General features: G+C 31.6%; 1 protein-coding gene across 2 annotated transcripts; it reads right to left on the bottom strand.

The window, feature by feature from the left end:
• Positions 1–1,474: 1,474 nt before the first annotated feature.
• Positions 1,475–20,529, bottom strand: LOC110996734. 2 transcript variants are annotated; one of them, XM_022264548.2, is made up of 7 exons: positions 20,380–20,529; positions 19,488–19,707; positions 10,822–10,960; positions 4,397–4,484; positions 2,983–3,090; positions 2,527–2,664; positions 1,475–2,117 (listed from the first exon to the last, which is right to left on the bottom strand). In XM_022264548.2, the coding sequence occupies exons 2-7, from the start codon at positions 19,577–19,579 to the stop codon at positions 1,846–1,848; spliced, it is 837 nt and encodes a 278-aa protein (XP_022120240.2). In that variant the 5' UTR covers positions 19,580–19,707; positions 20,380–20,529; the 3' UTR covers positions 1,475–1,845. The 2 variants fall into 2 exon arrangements, with proteins under 2 accessions (XP_022120240.2, XP_022120241.2); XM_022264549.2 differs by having other exon boundaries at positions 19,488–19,702.
• Between the last annotated feature and the right edge of the window lie 855 nt (positions 20,530–21,384).

The raw sequence follows: 21,384 nt of genomic DNA, 5'->3' as shown, positions 1-21,384 counted from the left end.
CATGCTATATTTGTTTAACTTTAGCTAACATGTTTTGGTAAATGAAACATTCAAAAACAAAATATTGCTTTAATTAAAATTTAACAAAATCTTAACAATACTAATTATCACAAATTAATTATCTACATAAACATTAACGCTCTGCTAGTGCATAAGCTATTGCAACTATTAAACTAGTCTAATATGTTGAGAGCTCGTAGCTGGCTCAAAGAATCATTTCTTCATTTAATTTGCCTTCTAATCTGCAAATATTTTTTTAAAATTATGTATTTTGTAACCTTATTCAAGTTAATAACATTATTGTTTAGTAATTTTGTAAGTAAAACAAATGGTCCTTCGAGCCAGACTGTTAACGGATCTATTTAAAACTAATCATTGTCATATCACTTTCAAGTGAAATGAAGGATAGTGGCAGTTGTAACTAACTTTTTAAAATATATGAATAACTTAGTATACATTATACGTTCGGCAAATTTACTGAAGTGTGACGAATATTTATAAAAGTTATAATTTTTAAATATTAAATCTCATACACACAACAATGCATAAAATAGAAATACGTAAATTACTCCTAGGGAATAGATATTAGATAACAAACAAGGTTGTGCAATACATATTTCATAGGAATGTTATAAAATGTAAACTAAGGTTTTTATTTACTATAAATAAATACTGTTTAAATAAACAGTAGATAGAGCACCTTGATAATATTCAGCTATATGTTATAAGCATTTACTTAACACCTATATTCACAAAAACAAAATAAATTTTATTGCAGTTTTGACTGAATTCACTTTTGTCAAATTGTGTTTTCGCTGTACTGACAACAAGATACATCACTTTTTTTTTGTAAAGGAGTGTATAAGACTGACTATGTCTTTATGAATAAGGTGTAAGTGTATTATAGCATGCAAAATTTTATATACGTTTGTTAGACAAATTTATTTTAAGATCGTTGTATTGTTAAAGCTAGAATTTAAAATATATTTTTAAGTGGCTGTATAAGGCTTTATATAAAGCGTGCACACATAACTGAGGTGCGAAGATAATCTTGCATCTGGGCAAATACTAACTAAATAGGCACAAAAACTTATCCTATATTTATTTTTATAGAAGCACAACCAGCATGTTTAATAAAATCATGTTTTTAAATTGCCTTAGTAGACATTGGATACATCATTCATACCACAAGTGTTTTTAAACAATTTAAATATACCTTTTTTATATGATGCGTATTGAAGGCAAAGTAAGGTGAAACGGATTTCTGAGAAAAAATATTATGCCGTTTTTGCCAAGACTTCCAGGACGGCTAAAGATTTCATTCCTATAAAATAACGCCATTCCGAACATTTTAATAATTTAGTAAAGTTGGAAATAACAGTGTATTTATTTTAATTGACTCTTGATACTTACGAAGCCAACGGCCTTTTATAATAAAATTTTAGTATACATTAAGCGGTATGTTTTTGTATAAATAAAGAGCTTCAACGCACAAAGGACTTTATCATTCCTGATAAGAGTATAGTTATTATATTTAGTAGCGGATTCGACCAAACTGTTAATCTGCAAAATATATCCTGAAAATATTTATAAAAATTAAATAAGTCTTATTACAATGTTTCAACGCAAGTACTATTTTTTGCCTTTTGCACAAACATAATTTGATAGACAACAAGGAAGAACGTTAAATTAATAATTGCAATTAAGCTGATTTAATTTAATAAATCGAGTTCTGAGTTATAAATAAAGTGGTCTATGATAGTTGCTTCCGTATGCAGATACACAGGTATCATATTATGAATTATAACTCTCGGTGGACAAAGTCCAAAGTGCGTCACTCAAAGCTTACATCAGCATGCTTGACAGTGGATTATATCTCATAATCTTAGACAGCAGAATCCAGAGTAACGAAGTAGTCGTGGCTAGTACTACGCCCCCCCAACCTAGTTCTAACGACCAAGATGTAGTGAATTCCCTCGCGGATAATAAGGGGAGAGCAGGGCCGCGTGGGCCAATTAAACCGTCCGCTGTATCGTCTACGTGGGGACTTCCCCGTGTCGATACTCTTTGTACACGCTTGAAGTGTATTATCATAAGTGTGAACATTGCAAATAAACCTGCAAATAAATGTCAATATCAAAACTCACTAGAGTAATTAAAAGTGTTGGCTTATCTTGAATCTTGCTTAAGAAATGTCTCATAAAACAAAATAGTTTTGTTCTTTATTTAAACTGGTTAGACGGTTTATTTAAACTCATTAGACGATGCTCCAGGGTCAATATGTATGTATTATTTAAAAAAAATCACAGCAGCTGTATTTTTCGAATTTCAGCAGAAAATTTCAATTTTTATGAAGTTATCTAACTGCGAAATCTAATTTCTAATGTAGTTTTCATATAAACACGTTTCTGTCACAAATATAAAATCCTAATTTGAGATTAAATTTAAGGGGTAAGCCCGCTGTAAATTAATGTTCATTTCCATGATCTAATCCCTGAAACGATTTTTTAAATTAATGTCACTTACCCGCTAAAAGGTACATAACACCAGTGATGAGCACAGCGCTGATCTGATGCTTACAAACTCCGAAAGCTCCAACCAGCGCAGCACTACCTAATACTATCAGACAAACTAACGCGCATGATATTGACAGATTCTGCATTCCTGAAATAAAACAAGTACGTAAGTTTTTTTTGTGTTCCAAATTTAACCATTTTTGTTCATTATTACTACGACAAAATGTCCAGATCGATTAGGCCACCGCAGTAAGTATCTCTGATATTAAAGTGTCCATGTGTGGTACATACTTTATTACGTAAATCTTCAAGTAAGATTTGAAATCCCAGTTTAAAAATATTTTGGATTCATGTGACTAATTCACCGCCACTTGCGTAGAGGATTCGGTGCAGGACCTAACTTATAGCTAGGCACTTCGAAAGTAGTTATACTAATCATTGATTTATGATATGATTGATGACTTACTATGCTGCCAATCAGCCCGCGGTTCCTCAGATTCGTCGTCTGCTAAATAATTTGTGCACAGCGGCTCTGTCGGAAAACCGGCATTCGACAGTAATGATACTTCTTCCTCTAAAAAACGGAATATTGTTAAAATAATAATTTTTTTTTTATTGAACTGCTGCAAATGGAGACGTCCTGTTAAATGGTATCCAATTAATTATTTTTTTGGTACAGAATATGGACATTATTTTTCAACAAGAAAAATATATAGTTGTTACTGTTTTATGTTGTTTCGCCCTACCTTTATGAAAAGCTAATCTTGGGTTACTTTCGCCCGAACCCAATAATTAAGCCACAATCTCAGATTGTGGCAGTCGATCGATCTTCTATCTGCTTCCCAACAACCAAACCCTATGAAGACAATACATTTTTTGCGATGGATGCAATATCTTCGCTCTTAACACTCATATTTGACAATCAATATAAACCAAATAAAGTAAATACAACCGTACAAATAATATAAAAATATACATGTCTACGTTTAAAACATATCAAATAGCTTTTTAATATTTTAAAAACTGGTGTAAGTTAAAATCTTAAGATATTAAACTGTCATTTTCATACAAAGGGTTATTTATCCACATACATCGATCGGACCGAACATGGATAGCTGGTATCGACAGATGGCTATTACAATCCTTCAATTGGTTATTGGCACACTTTTATCAATATTTAGATTATATGCCTATCAAGATGGTCAAAAATGAATTGAGATAGGTTATTGGGTTTGGGCGTTAATATAGTATAAGCTTTTCACTAAAAAGCTATACTTATACCTATACTTGGTATATACCTACGGGAACATTCGAACATTTTTATATTTAACGTGAAACTCCAAACATTTTACAATGATTGAACATTCATTAATAGACAATACGGCTATAGTATTGAACTTTTTTTTCAATGGAAATGTAGAAGTTATTCAAACTTTACACAAAAAATCTCAACCGACCGGTTAGAATATTTTTGATTACAGTTATTGTGTTCAATACGGCTTTGTTTTCAAGGTTTTTTTTTATAAAAGGGAAATACTTTTGATAGAAATATCGAGCGTAAATGTAAATTGTCAAATAATTTATTCTTTTTTTATACAATCTCTCCACATTTTGGTATTTGATTAATTTGTAATATGTAAACAATATATCTAAAAAGTGCAACTCTGTTGCAAAATTTAATAAAAAAATTATCTGTTTCTTAAGGCACGTAGATGCCTTCTATGCCTTCGATAATAGTTTCGCGGGAAATTGAATTGAGGACTTACAGGCTTCGTATGACTGTATTATTTACTACGGTAAAGCTTTTTTACAGACTTTTACGATCGTTTGCGAAAATTGCACTAACTAAAATATTAGATTCATAAGAGTAATTTGTATACCTTCCAATGACACGCACATCTTCCAAATGCCACCATTCATTGGTACTAAGAATGTTCCTCCACCTTTTTTCTTGCTAGTATCCTCTACCTGCAATACATCATACGTAGAAATTACGTTAAAACTAAGCTTTATAATATTTTATTGAAGTCTAAATTTTAAGAGGTAAGTAAAATCTTGGTTTAACCGTTTTCATGCGGTTTAAAATGCTCGCGGGATATGTCAGTGCTTGCTAAAGGATATCTTGGAATGTCGCCAAGACTGCAAGATTTTACCTACCTGAGTATCTGCAATATACAACACATGTTTTACTAAACAAGCCAATATAGTCTTCATATAAATATTAATAGATTTTTTATACCCAAAATGTTCCACACAATCGATAAACCTACACATTAAAAAATACTAAAAATATTTGCGATTGCAGAAACATTTTATATTTATCTTTAGAACAAATGGTATTATAACACTTTGAAGTGTAAACACGCTTGTATGACATTATATTACATTTGCTCTAATATAAATCGTTTACATAACGTTACAACAACACTAGTGAACAAACTAACAGGACGCAATGGAATAAAAACAACGAATCTATGTTTGAGTACTTTAAAAATAACTTGACTGTTTGAAATGCACTGAATATATTTGTATGTCCGTCTATTTCGTCTTTGATCAGTATTGGCCTGGTCTCTTCGTGGGTCTCACATCCGTGAAGTAGTACCCTGAACACGTCTTTCTGTCTATGTGCGCAATTAATACTCGTTAAAATAAAATACGTTTATTTTGGAACATAAGATCATCATGGTATCACTTATTCCACGTCATTAAATTCGAACCTGTTGGGATCCCTACTCATCGCCAAAGAAGACAGAGGGTGTTGGCCGAGAGAAAAAGCCGGCGTAAAAAAAAGCAAATCATCAAACAATTCTACAATATTTAAACAAATATAGCAAATTAATTAGAAGTAGTCTGCCCAGCACTAGTCCCAGGCCCTTTTATCAACTAGATAATCACGTACAGTGTATCGTATGTACGTAAATCCATAAAGTCGACGGCGTATGTTAGGAATTAATCACATACATGTCTATTAGGAAAACAAATGAATACAGATACAGAAAGATTTCTGTATCCTGAGGCCTAAAGAGTTGTGGCACTGCTGTTTTTTTTAATATATTTCTTATTTGTGTTGATTGTATTGATACAGGATGTATTACAAAAGAATTAAATGTATTAAGTGTTTACATGACACAGGAGCTTAAGCTTATTACCATTGGAGCCGTTGGTAATCCTCAAGCGGTTTTAATTATCGATTTACGTTAATAAACATTCCACTTATAAGCGAGTAATCACGACGCTATGGCGAGAGTTCCATGACCCAATTAAATTCTGAATATTATCATGACTACAAAACTCTTTTTGTTAGATCAATTCCTATACGTGACCAAAACATTACATGACACCTCAATCATACAGTTCCACAGATCGAAGCAAGACGGATAGTTTTAAATTGTAGGTGTTTAGTACCAAATTTACAAGATAACCGCCAATGGATTAGGTTCTCAATACACGCGCATCATAATAACTATTAAACAAGACTATTTTATTATTAATAAAGGTCGTGGTAAGGCTTTAAAACCTTCTAGGCTCTTGGATTAGTAAGATTCACCGCAAAACCAGTACAAATACTAAACCGCCATATGTATTATTCATTTGAACCGACTTTGGATTTAATGAACGCTAAATGAGACAGAGGTGAAATGGAGAATTCGTTTGTAAGCGATTCAAACATTTCGATATCAAAGTTCTTAGTAAGGTTTTAGTCCTCAAATAACGGATTTTACGATAATTAGTATAATATTATTCTGCTACATAGCTTTAAATTATAATTATTAAATGTAATATTTCATACATTAAATATTTCAAACATTGTTCAATATCTTTTTTTTAGGAAATGTAATAGGATGTAAAATACTCATTAGTTTTCTATTAAGCAAATTGTAATTTCAGAAGAATTGTTCTGGCGAATGAATGATTAATAATCTTAAAATCTGTTTATCCCGCTATGTATGAGTTCCGTGCTACAAGCTACGATTTTTCGTAGATGTCGCATCTATACACTTATATACATAAGTGTATAGATGCGACATCAGAGTACTAAAGAGTTAAGATATTAAAGAAATTGTTCAACCAAAGGCATCGTAAGTTTATCACAGTAAAATATTTAATTAAACAGTAAGGCTGTACATTATAGAAAATGAAATCCATTAATCCAAGACAACTTAAGGAAATTCACTAAAGCAATAAAAATAACGATATCGCGTGCTCAGTGCTGCAATTTCAAGGTTAGTGATTACAACGCATGGCTTTCATATCATTACGCTGCCTTGACCTTAAAGCGCCTCCTAACTGTCAGTGAGGGAAGCATTCGCCAAGAAATAATGTCATTTTCTTCAAATAGTAGATGAAGTCCGACAAATGAGATTGGAAAACGGAAGTGTATTCAATATAACGGAAGTATAACTATGATTATGTTGAAAAAAGAAATAAATATTAAAGAAAATGTTTCAAAGTTTTATTTCAATACACAACTAAGAGGGTCCTAATAAATCTTAAAGAAAGAATCGATTGGTCCGAGATAATGAAATCTAATGGAAATAAAAGTAAGTTAAGGAAAAGTTTTCCCACTTGGTTCAGATTTTCATCAGCTTTTAGGAATTGCTGGCTTGTTAAAAATTTTACATAAAAAATGAGAGTTTTTACATACATGCAGTCCGTATTCTGAAGCCTAATATAAGAGGCAAACGTTGAAGATATCTAAAGTGATCAAATTTTCCGATAGAAGTGATTTTTTATCTAATAAATGTAGTATTGGAAAGTTCAGACGTAGAACAAGCAATGAATACTGCAGAAGGTTAAGGCGGTTCATGAACTTTGACACGTGATCTGAATTTCATGGATTGCAGTTGACAGACAAAAATTAGATTTGAGAGACAATTCTCACTTTTTATTCACGTCAATATTTATTTAATTTTATTTGTATTCGATTTTAGACGTATATCTCACTTCAGATGATAAATATATTGTACTGTATAAAATAGAGGTGAAACATTCTATTGGAAAATCAACTATATTTAAGCGGTTATTTTTTGTCTTAGCAATACAATCAAAATATCTAATAACGAAAATTTGTATTTTTCTTTTCTGTGGCGATAACAATGCCTGCCCAGTGCAATACCACTAAAACCCTAGCACGCCCACACAGTTTATTATTCCAAGCGATATTGCAATGCTGAAAATAATATTAAAACGCAAAAACCTTTCATTATAATTACGTACCATTGCGTGTTAAGCAGAAACATCAAGGCTAAATGCTAATGCAAAAGCTTGCCATTTTGAGGTCTCACTTTTGTGTCCATAGGGCCTAATGGGGTCAAGGATTTCTTATTAAGGGGTTTAAGACTTAATAAAAAATATATGTTTTTCCAAAAAATGAATAATATAAGAAAGTTGTAACTTTTATTGACGCACTGAATAACACTAATTTATCGAAACTTTGAATATCAACACCTTACCATATATCTCATTAATCGTGACTTATGTGTTACTTTTTCTTGTACTTGTAATATTATGTCCCTATTTTAGAACATCGTATTGCCAGTAATGACTCTTAAGATTAGGTTTTAGATTTTTTTATTTGTATAAGTATACTTCATCTAATTGATATTTAGTAATTATTATATCTAGCATTTTTTTGCGTTGCTTACTTTTATATATGTAATGTTGTATCAAATATGTAATGCTACAAATAATTATTTTGTTACCAAAAATTGTAGGTAATTTCTAATAAAGTGGCGAAAGCTTTTCTCTTCTCCATTCGCTTTTATTACGCGAGACGCAATGTGATTCTATATCTTACTTTATTGTTTTTAAGTATAGGATCCAACAATCCTTACTCACAAAAAGATGCAATAACATACATGTTACGACAAATACAGTTTTAGAAAATAACCTATAAAATAATAAAACGTGCAATTACCGAAAATCAAAGGAATAGTAATATTCATTTCACAGATTCACTTCAATAACGCAATTTCAATTTTTCAAAGCAAAATCAGCTTTAATTAAATAAAATATAATTTTCAATTCGCTAAGTCGATGTGATCATTAACTTTGAACTTTGTTTAAAATACGGTGTGATTTTAAAACAGAGTTCAAAGTTAATGCGGGCAAAGACACAGATGATTAAGAATAGTTTTTTTATATATAATTTTTATAAAATTGCATTATTTCAAGAAATATTTTTAAAAATTAAGGTCAATTCGCCTGATGGCTTTCAAAAGTGTATCGGTTCGGAAAAAAATCACGCAACTAGTTTTGTAAAGTGGTGGTGCTCGGCGAAAATATCAATTTTTTTATTGTAAAAAAAAAATATTGTCTTCGACACTACACAATACTAGTCAGTATTGTGGTTTGGTCAACGTACAATTAAAATCAAAGTTTATCAGCAACGAATTTTAAAATTAAATAAATATTTCACACGACTGCCTTATAATTTGTACGTACGCAAATAGTTGAGTTATTTGTATAATCGTAGAGCGAGGCCACAATTTGCATTAGCAACTTAGTAACCGTTTATCAAACATGTGACATATTTGGGTAAATTGTTATTTTAGCATCCACTCACTTTGCTCAATTATAATTAGTATAATTGTAATAAATACAACATGAAATTGGTTTGGACAAATTAAAGGCCTTTCAACAACAGTAAGTAAAGTAAAGTAGTATTCACAGAGAATTATATAATAATACGACAAGGTCGCGTGACCATACCAGTCCAGAGAGTTTGACGCAAACCAGAATCATTTGGCAACATAAACTGACGTTGGATCGAAATACAAAACTCATCGTGGATCCGCTTTGGATTTTTAAATCTACAATATAATAAAAAAGCCAATATTTTATCTTGTTAAACATAAGAAAATATTAAACCAAACGGCTCGAGTGTAAAGGTTCACAAAAAGAAAAGTTTACGATGTTATTAAACTTCCAAGATTTTCCTTTGCTCGTTCAGGGTATAATGGAAAGTGTCGGCTTACACCAGAAATACACTTTCGACCCGTTCCGACATCGTATAAGATTTTATTCGGTAACCTTGCATTTACAAGTAGATAGTATTTTGTAGGGTAATATAAAGATTTGCAGATACATCTATTTCAAACAAAGATATATATATAACACCGACAATAATAATTAAAACGTAAAATAATATATTATATTATACGTAATGGTATGCAAATATATACAATGTAGAATGATATAAAAATGTGTAGGACTGGCGTGACTAAGACAATTAATTAATTACTTTAATTATTAATTATAAAGTTAGTAAAAATTTGAATATAATTTTTTTTTCCTGACCCTGAAGCAATAACTTAGTCTGCCCTTTTTATTTATTTATTAATTAAAATAATTGTTGTCATATTTGTTGTTTTTCAATAACAAGACTAAGTTAAGGTGTGAATTTCTTAGACATTTGCACACGCATGAATCAATATTTTGTTATAAATATAATCATATTAGATCTGCCTATCGGTTCACTTTTATAGGTTTATGGTAAATGCTTAAGATTACCTTTATTTAATAAAACTGTGTATACCACTTGAATCCAATTTCGCTTGCAAGGCAATTGTGTCACTTTTATTTTCCAACCTCGCAAATAGACTTTTGTTTTTCGAATGAAATAAGCTTCACCGTATTTTAGACAGCTTATAAATTTCGTAGCAACACTACGCTACGTCCAAATATCAAGTGAGTGATAAATTTCCCCTGGGAAAATCGATTATTCGTCTACGCTATGGTTAACTTATAGGTGTTTTGATAGTTATTTGAATGGTTTTTTTAATTTATTTAATGAGTTATTCTTTGTATATTAAAGTAATACGGACTACTTGTTTGGCATTTTTGATAAATTTTCTTAGAATCACCTCAAAAAGTACGAAAATTTAATCATTCCATACCCTCATCTGATTTTAAGTGACACCGCCGCCCATGGACACTCGCACTGGCAGAAGGCTCGCAAGCGCGGTGCCAGCCTTTTAAGAATACGTAGGTACGCTGTTTTCTTGATGGCACCTAAGTAAACTTGGTTCAGAAATACATAAGTGCTAAGCTGGTTCGACAAAGTGGTGGTGCTTGGCAAAAATTGTCTTGAACAACGCTCAATTTCGTAGACTGCTTCAACGTCCGATGATGAAACTCAGCTGCAGGTATTAATCCGAACAACTCTTTTAAACAATCTCCTTGGATACATATACCCATAGGCCCATAAATTTATTTAGAATATTTTGTTTTATATTTCTATTTTTATGTCCATACAGGTATTCCATGTATGTCCAGAGTAGGTACGGTTACTTTCTAGATTTACCTTAACGACCTTCTCATCGAGCAGCCACTGTAAGGCAGTGTTGGAGGCGTTCGCCAACGCCGTTAGTGCGCTCCGTTCCCACGACACATGCTCCCAGTGTTCGGTCATGATAGCTGCGCATAACATCGCCGTTGAACAACTGAAAAAAATGTGAGCTGTCACGGCACGCCTGGCAGATGTGAAACATCGACATTATTTTGTAAAAGTAATATGCAGAAAAGAACAGACTGTGACAGGAACTAAATATGTCATAGTGATAAAATAAAATATTACGATTTTTTCCAGATAACGATGACTATTTGTTGAATAAACTAAAAAAAAAAATATTTAATGAAAATAATTTCATTAAATATTTTTATTGTTAAATTTACTACTGCATTTAGACTGTTGTATTTAGTATAGCTTGGCGACGCGTCGCCACGGCATGCGTCGCCACGCCAGAAATCGGTTTTACGTGCGGCTATAGATGTTTCACATCAATTAAAGTATTATTATTACTTCCACTAACGTATTGTACTTGACTTAATTAAAAGCCACGTTTATTTACTTTCTTTGTTTCTATTACTTTAAATGACGCCAGCGTTTTGGATACAAACAAAAAAAACAAAACAAAATTTCCTTTATTAAGTTAATGGTCTTAAATATACATTTTAGTACATCCCTTTTAAGTTCTATAACCTGTATTAGGGATGTTTCAGTCGTTTTATTCATGAACACCTGCTAATAAAGAACATGGCATTGTTTACGAAAAACCTAACAAAACTTTTTATGTTTCATTAATAATTACTATATTCTATTATATATATAAATAAATAAAAATCGGTGGCGCTACAACCTCTTTAGGTCTTTGTCCTCTCAGATTTTTGAATCTGTTTCATGATCATTTTTAAATCTAATCGGCAAGTAGGTGATCAGCCTCCAGTGCCTGACACACGTCGTCGACTTTTTGGATCTAAGACATGTAGGTTTCCTCACGATGTTTTCCTTCACTGTTCGAGCAAATGTTAAATGCGCACATAGAAAGAAAGTCCATTCGTCCATATAAATATATTTTATTTATTTATTTATGTTTAATAATGTATACATATATATTTACATAATTATTTCGATCAAATTAATTGAATAAATAAATCAATTGTCGAATTTCGGCAATAGAATAAGTTTGTATAAAATACTAGCAATGTTCATTTGCGCTCGCAGTTATGTAATTTTACTGGGCGAACTCGTTTATCGCATTAGCGGGAATGTTGCTTTCCAGATTTAGGACAAATAAACATATAAACACAAAAATAAAACTTTTTAATTTTCTTATTAATCCGACTCTTAACCCTTAAATAAGGGGAATATCACTTATTATATATTTACTAAGACGAAAATCTTAAAATTTTTTAATTCATTTTCCGTCAAAATACTTCTTAATTACTTTTTTCTGTAAAGCTACGGTTAATTCTGTTATTTTGTATTGGTTTATTAATTTTCGTTCTTTACTTTAGTCATCTCTTTTTGATTTTATTAAAGTAATAAAGACTTGTCATCTGTTTCACATATAATCTCTTTTGTAATGGCATGCCACAAAATATTTCTGTATTTGCAAAAGAAAAGTTGAATTAATGTTTATTTTAGTTTATTACCTTAAAGAAATTCTAAATAAAGATGTAATTACACTGTTAGGCGTTTCGCCGGGTTTTTAACGAAGCTAGTTTGGAATAAAAAGACTTCCAAACCGTTAAAGAAGGTTTCCACTCCAAACACTTAGGCGCGTAACAAGCCACTTTTGTCTAAGGCCCCGACTGCCACTCTAGACACAAAAGTCTTCAATCCTCCTTTTATATACTCTTCATATTCACGAAATGTCTCTCATACTAATAAATGACTTTTATACTGTAATTTTATTATAAGACGATGATGGTTATTTTTATGTGTTACGTATAATAACTAAAAAAAATCAACATCACTAAAAATTTATGTCGATACTGATAGAAACTAACAGTTGACCTGAGTTGATATTACTTTTATAAAATAAGTATTTTTAAAGTGAAACTTCTATATCGGCGTTGCAAAAAAATTTACCGTCACATTTTTTTCTGTTACGCGTCACATTTTTCCGTTACGCTCCATCTTAATCTTGTCCCTACCACTGTTGATTCGAAGAGATTCGAAGCCATTTATATCAAAAAATATATAATAACTGTAACAATGATAGGAATAATTCTATTATAATTAATGATATTTTGTTATTATCTCAGTAGTAATAAGGTAATAGACATAGACATAGACATGAATACAAATAATTGTATTAATTGTATTCATGTCTATGATAATAAAAGCCTTTTGTTAAACTTTATCCCATTTAACTTTATTTAACCAATTTCTGTAAAGTTGCATATAGAAGATCATTTTTCGAAAAATAAGGTCATAAAGAAGTTTCACTTCACTAGTAGTGTACACGCACACATTTTATTTTCTTTCTTAATTTTCTGTGAATGACAAAAAAAAAACAACCGCTGTGTGATTTCATAAATATCCGAGCTTTAATAACTAAATTAAATATGACGGTGTGGCAAACACCAAGGAACGAGGGTAATGATGCAGGAAGAAGCGCGAGAACGACTGAGAATAGGAGAGAGTCAGAGACAGGGACCGATTGTTGACAAAGCAACAAACTATAACTTGAGCAATGTCTCGAAAGCACGACCTGAATGTTAACAAAAACAGGACCCGCCGAGAAATTGTTGAAGATAAGAACAAACCAATCTAAGACGTAAGCAATGATGTCCTAGATTGGTTTGTTGGCATCAGCCATTTAATTTCGACATTAGAGTTTACTTTTTAAAGGCTTCTGCTCAAACTGAGGACCGTAACAACCAGTTCCTGTAGCAACCCGAATTTGTAATAAATAAGTTTCGTGACATTTCGTGTTCCACGACCGAATCAACTGTATAAGATTACTTTAATGACTATTGTCATTAAGTTTTTAATAATTATAATTATGATTAAATTATTTTAATTTAATTTAATAACTTTTAAATCTAGCAACAGTGAAAAATTAATAAACCATTGGTTATTAATTAAATATACCTGATTTGAACTTTTGATGGTATTTTTTATAGGCTAGGCATTTTGCTAGGCTAGGATTTGATGTTATTAAATAATAAAATGGTAGCTGATACCAGCGCTATTGCTCCGACAAATAAAAGATTACGAGCAGTTAAATTATATAAGATTTATCTTTGCATACAATGTGACCATCCTGCCGTCAAGTCTACGCACTTTGCACACAATGATACGTATACTACATAGTACTATGATTGTAAGTAAAAAGCTTTAGTATTTAAGTCAACAGGAAGATTTAATCTCAGATCGTGATATTTGTATACATTACTTGATAACTTGATATTCATTATCAAGAGTTATAAATGATTTCAAATAAATAATAGAACATTGATAAGAGAATATATTTAACGTCATATGAAAACTATGAAAAAAATGTATATCGTTCAACTACTCAGCAATATTCTCAAGCTGTTCTAAAACCTAGGCAAGCAATTCGATAGTATGCAAATACGAATTCAATTCTTTGCACAGAAGATTTATCGGCTTCTATTTAATCCTCTATGCATACAGAATGTTTAGAAATGTTATTCGATATAAATGTCGGAATACAAATGTTTTACAGCTGATTGGTGCAATAAATCCAGTATGTTGCAGGTTTCGTAAGCTTTACTGTAAACTACGTATACTTTACAGTAAAGCTTACGAAACCCACAACGTAACGTAACGTATTAAGCCAACATGAAAGACAACTGTTTAATCTTTATCGCCGGACTTTAGATAAATATTATTAGTTTTTTACAATATATAATTTTGTCTGTTTGGTAGTATTAAAATGGAGATTTGGTATCGTAATATGGAAAATCCGAGAAATCTTTTCTATTGAGAAAAACTTAACTCATGAATTATTAATTTTATTTACTATTGTATATTAGGGGCAAGGGGTCACTATTTCACGTTCGTAATGATGTTTAAATAATTAATTATTAAACCAAAATCAAGCTTAATATTTCATTATAATGGACTACAAATACGTATCTCAGATTTTAGGTACAAAATTCTTGAATCGAAAAATCAATGCTTGAAGTCATGCCAAAATGGAAAGGTTTTTTTATTTCAAAGGAAATTCTCATCCGAAAACTCGTTACCCACTCAACACATTTCTTGTATGTTCTTGTGTGAAATAGCGAAGTTTCCGCAAACTAAAGCTATAAAAGACTCTCAATGCAGCCGACTAACAACCACGGTAACTGTATCTCATATCCAAAATGACTAAAAAATTATGTTAGAGTTTTCCTTTTTAATTATTTAAAAACAACTATTTTTGTGTACATTAACCAACTCACATTAAACCAACACAATCACAAAATTGGACCTAACTTTGCTGTGACTAGTAACAATAATTTTTGGTGCGCTGTTTTCTTTCCTGTACTGGTTTTTTTATTGCCTGTCTGAAGGTGTTTTTAATTTGTGGAAAATGATTACATTTTAGAAGGCAATCAAGATGTTCCATACGTATGTATGACAAATGAATTATAAAACCAATATAATATATTAATTGTTTAACACAATACATAAACAAAATAATACCATTTATACCATACCATTGGGCCATATGGAAAAATGGACAAGTTCTACGTTCTAAGTTCTATTTTCTGATCATGTTTCTTTATGGATAAGAACTATTATGTACTATAAACGAATCGATTCATATACGATATGTAATTTATCGCACGTCTTATGCTGAATATAAGTTATCTCTCATTGAGTATGTAAATCTGCATGATTCAGGTCAGACGTGAGGTGATTTCTTCGCTTTTGAAGTGAGAAAATAAATTATTAATTTTGTTGTCGTCATAAACCTCACTTGAAAGAATACGCGTGCTCATGTTTTCATAGTAAAAGTATAATATTACGTTTATAGATTTTGTTATTCGGAGGAGGCAAATGGACTTAAAATTCATTCACGCCCGAACCCAATAATTAATCCACTATCTCAGATTGTTTTAAATCATATAATCAGACCTCGACAAGCGATCGATCTCCTATCTAATATCAATCCGTGGATTGGTTATTGGTATATTTCAAATATTTAATCAATATTTGGATTAAGATCTCTATCTAAGATGGTCAAAAATGGATTGAGATAGGTTATTGGGTTTGATAATTGAGTGATGATGCCGTGCATAGCCAATGTAAGTTGCTTGCTACAAACTGATTTACAGCAACGGCCTATATTGCAGTTCGGAAATAGATGAACAGGTTCCATACAAAGGTAGTGCAGGGTGGAAAGGTATATTAGTAGGGTATGATTCTGCACACATCAATAAATCTTCCAATTTTTTATAAGAAGTTTTTCTCAGTCGGATTTGGTACAACAACATTCGTGTGTATGATCATTGATCCATTTGCGCTTAATATTTCTGCTATGTACACCCCTAAACAGGACGTCCAATGCGTTCCGAATTTAAATACGGAGATAGGTTTTATAAATAGTGACGTATAATTGCAAGTAGGACATTAAAATTCCTAAAAAGCTTTAGAATTCATCTCATAACGACATCGTTAGTGAGCGCTTAGTGGGCATACTTCACTCAACCGCAAGGCCCTAACGTAACAAATGAGGCAGAATTTTATACACCTAGTACATTTCGAATAAAACCTCATCTTCGTAAAAGTATACCCAAGGTTAATGAATGTAGAAATAATTAATGTGTTAGCTGTATTAAAATGTTGTGAACATAACAAAGCACTCAACTGACTTTGGCGTCTCATTAGTAAGCTGTTATAAAAAAAACAGAAATATTACGTAGCTACGTGGCTGATTTTATGAAAAAAAATTATTTTTTCCATAAAATCAGCCTAGTCCGGTACTTACGTTAATACGTAAGTTATTTAGTACGTAAGTACCGGACTTTCTATGTGATCATCAACATTATCTCGAATGTTGATGGAATATGATGGAAAACATCGTGAGGAAAAAGTCGAGGGCGTGGATCAGGTATTGACTTGATTTGCTGATCACCAACGATGAAATGAAATAGAAACAGTAGTCTGAGGCCTTGACCTAAAACGCCATTAATTTTAAAAGTTTTACGTTATAATTAATAGTGTTAATTATACCTTTCCATTTGATATGTATTTACTTGAGCTTGATAATTTAGTTGGTAATTAAGTGGAAGCAAAGCAATAGTGTCGATGTAATGCGAGTTTAATTACTCAGTGGCCTTATAGACCTTTGTTAAAATGCCCTATTTATTATTCAGATCCTTTCGCTGAATTCATTTTAAATATATGTTGTTTAAGCGATTCAGAACAAGATTCCAAATTGTATCAACATTATCAGTGTAAGAGGATATGTCACTTTTGAATCGACAACAATATATCTGATATTTCTTTTCATAGTCAATCAAACTACGTATTCGCGCTACCACCAAACACGCTTTTCTACTAAGTATATCGTGAAAGTTACTTGTTTCTATTAGTTTAATATTCATGGATCATCTTTATAATGGTAAAAATCTAACAGTTTTTTTACCTGCTTGAAATCAAGAATTTCAATCCCTTCAGGTAGGTACAGTATTTATAAATTAACTTATGTCAGACATTCTACGTAATTGATGTTAAGAATTTAAAATTGTATTTCATATATATATATATATATATTCGTTGTAAATTAAAATCGAATAATGTGAAAGGAAGTAATCAATATCTAAGAAAACTAAGTATAGTAAAACTACTACCACGAGATCGGCATCTATTGATATGGGGCTAGTATTATATAAAAGGAGTATGGACTAAAGCTGTACCCGTCAGTGACACGTAAAACCACTTCGTCTAGGGTTAGTTACATTTATGGACCGATATGTATAATGTACTCGAGCAGATGTTTAAGATTTAGAATCTTTTACTAGAAACTATTTTATAAACTTAAAGTTACCATAGTACAATAACAAAAAAAATATCTTTATTCATATAGGTAAATAAGTGCATTTATGAACGTCAAAAAAATTAAATTAATTGTGAATTTACATTTACTGCCAGTTCTCAAATCAAGTGCGTAGAACTGCAGAGAAGAACTGGCAATAAACTCTCCGCCACTCTTTTTAATTGCCAAGTTTTTTTACACAACGTTCGTAAGGAGCTGCAACCATTACACTATGTTCCATAATATGATTATTTTTTTATAGAACAGGGGGCAAACGGGCAGGAGGTTCATCTGATGTTAAGTGATACGGCCGCCCATGGAAACTCTCGATTCTAGAGGGCTCTTGACATATTGAGTAATCAAGAATAATAAAATAAATTTAAAACAAAGATTTATCCTCTATCAGCAGGAGGCATGGTGAAATAGGAGCACCCACTTACACTACTCGTGGCAATAACGATCATGATTATCAAAAGCAATATACATATAATATGCATAAATATGTTATGTATATTATTAATCAATATTTGTCACTGACACTATGAAAGTACATATAAGACTATACTTTAAAAAAGGAAAAGTAAATAAATTTAGGTTCTAGTCGCAGTCTTAGATGGTTATTTTTCGAAAGCTCAAGATAACAATATTTTAAACGGTTAAGTCAATTTAGTTTGGTTATGTATTTGCAATATTTTTTTACATAATACCGTTTACTTTAATAAAACTTAAGTATATTTAATCGTAAATCTATTACATTATTTGCATAAATCACGTCGACTCGGATTTCTTAAAAGCCCTCTAAACATCGAGTTACGTAATAAATTCTCGTTTAAAGATATTCTATTTAAATGAGAAGCACCAACCAATTCAAATTACAATAACAGTGATTGTTGCTACGATTCGTAGCCATTTGTCGTAGCAAGCAATTGTTCTATGAAAAGCGCGATTGACATTAATCGAGCAAAAAAAATGCGATTACTGGGAAAGGATTGTGAAACCCGTGAGAAAATCAATCTCAGTAGCCGTAGAACAATACCAATAAAGCACTACTAAATTCCATATAGGTATGAAGGTTTATACACATTACGCGTGTGTTTGCAAACCGTGCCTTTATTTACACTTGCCATTTGTTGGTTAAAATTTCTCAGCATATCACATATTGTTTTCGGTTAATTTATTTCATATATTGTTATTATATCCATCTTAAGCTTGTATAAAACTGACTGCACTTTTTTACTTTTTAAGTATACTACTTAGTTTTAATATGCAATAAAGAACACTTTATTGCATATCAAAAAACAATGAAACACCAGATTTTGCCTTGACAGAGTTTTTAAAAACTTTTTAGATTATGTTAAACCTTCAGCATTCTAAAACGCATTGCCCTAAAAATGTTGAATGCGGTTTGCGGCTGACATTTAACGAGCGTGGTTCATGCATTTATCTGTAGGTGACCTAGACTTGCGAACTTTACGAAGACGACTTATTTAATCTAGTAAGCCGTAGTTAAGAAAAAATAGAAAGCAAAAGTACTTAATCACCGCCCGTACGTTTTGAAATTTTCTTTTAAATCTACTATTTATAACATAAATATTAAAAAAAAAACTTCTAGGCGGATTTGTTAAGTATTTTTTGAGTTGAGCTACTCGAATGTTCTATTAGCTGATTTACTAACTAACGTACTGACCTGGTAAGCAGTAGCGTCGCCAGAAGGTAGAAGACCGAAGGATGGACGCCACACTCGCAATCGCCCTGCGGCGTGGCTGTCTGCGCCTCCATACCAGCGCCAAGTTTGTGGTAGGCGATGTACGCTCGCGCCGGACTGCCGTGGGAAGCAATTTTCGTAGTCTTTCTAAACCGCCAATACTGAAACTGCTCATCTGGTCTTTTAGACCATGCCTCCTATCCTGAAAAGATTTACTTAGTACGTGTGTGTTTATAGCGAATATAATATTAAGATTTATATACTTTTTCTTTAACCATTTTTTTATTTACTCAAATATTATCAAGTTTAATAAATATAAAAAACTGATAAGTTGTTAGCCAATATTAAAATTAAAAACATGTATTGTTAATTTTATTCTGAGGTTTTTTGAAGTCGATTAATACGATTTTTAGAGAAGCAAATAGTTTTGTTAAAATTTTGTATATAGGTTGCATAGAAACATACTCGCTTCTGAACAAACTAAGCCCATTAGCTTGTTTCAATATTCTTTTAATATCTATGTCTACAGAGTCTGAAATGTATTTAACGAGAAGTCTTAAAATATAAGTATTTTATTTAACGTATTATATAATAACTCCTTAAATACAATTCACGATATGACTTGTTGGCACCGTAAGCCCAAACCCGTGCCAAAGTCAAAGTTCGTACTTCGATTTAGATTAATACAAAGGATGTAACTTGCAACAGAATTCTCTATACAAGGCCGGAATTAACAAAGATAACCTCACCATTAACTTATTAAGGTATTGCTTCAATTACTCATACAATTTCCAGGGCCTGAATCATTTTGTCAATATCGTAATTAGATGTTATCAATTTGACACGTCGCTGGAATAGTAATAGTTTCGCTTACCCTCTTACACAGGTTAACACCTGACTGGCAACAAAAACATGGGATATTCTGTCACATTTTGGATTCTTAAAGTTCTCGGTTTCGAATTGGTTGCGTGAAAGGTTTGTTGACTGTGCACTCGCGATGTCTAGCCGACGACCATTCCACTGGAGGATTACAAACAGACTGACGGCCGGGAAAAACGTGAAAATAAGCGAAACGTAGTGCTGAAAACGAGGGAATTCCAGTATCGATATTCTAAATTCCTGTTATATTAATATTTAACTCGAATGGTGCAAAGCAGTTTTGCATGTCTGACTTTCTTAAATATTGATTTTAATTGGATGCCAACTGTAATTGTAACTTGGTGGTCCACTAACGAAAACAAAAAAATGTTTTTTTCTATCGAATTGGAGAATGTTCCTTGATTACATTATTATTATAACGCTACTACCTATTATTTATCATCTGAAATGATTGAATATTTGAATAGTCAAACAACGACCATTATGTTATTTACTTCTTTAAAATATTCTTGTCTACATTTCAGTTGTTTAAAAGATCAAAAATTATTACACAACGTTAAATATTTAATTACATTATATAATGTATACAAAAATATTCTATCGTGTGGCAAAAGGACATAACTACAAAACAAATGAAAGATCACTGTCCATGGACATATCGATAAAATATAAAGCAGCCCTACGGCAATATTGGGCGGACAATCGTTGCGAACGAGTCGGGCGGGGGAAAAGTCGATAGCTACTCATGCCATTATACGATGCACGATGCAACATAATTAATTCTGCCCATTGAATTTCATCGAAACTCACTCCGATAACTGTTTCAGATGAGTGCACGTAATCTGATTTCAACTGAGTTGATAGTAGGTTTGCTGGTATTAAAATTACGTTTATTCTTTTAAGTAGAATTTTTATTGAAAAGAAAACCTGATTAACAGTGTCAGCTAATGTTTGTATTCAAGCGAAGTGTATGGGTATAAGGTTAACATTGAAGGTGCAT

This window comes from Pieris rapae, chromosome 8 (genome assembly GCF_905147795.1).
Source record: "Pieris rapae chromosome 8, ilPieRapa1.1, whole genome shotgun sequence".
Classification (NCBI taxonomy): domain Eukaryota; kingdom Metazoa; phylum Arthropoda; class Insecta; order Lepidoptera; family Pieridae; genus Pieris; species Pieris rapae.
The sequence above is the reverse complement of the archived record's forward strand: the minus strand, read 5'-3'. Positions and strand labels throughout refer to the sequence as shown.

Excerpts from the sequence above, each read along its gene's own strand:
- LOC110996734 (XM_022264548.2), bottom strand. The coding sequence starts at position 19,579 with ATGGAGGCGCAGACAGCCACGCCGCAGGGCGATTGCGAGTGTGGCGTC. Across the intron at positions 4,485-10,821 it reads TCGATGAGAAGGTCGTTAAG|GTAGAGGATACTAGCAAGAA; the intron begins GTAAATCTAGAA and ends GATGTATTGCAG. Across the intron at positions 2,665-2,982 it reads GCGGGCTGATTGGCAGCATA|GAATGCAGAATCTGTCAATA; the intron begins GTAAGTCATCAA and ends GTTTTATTTCAG.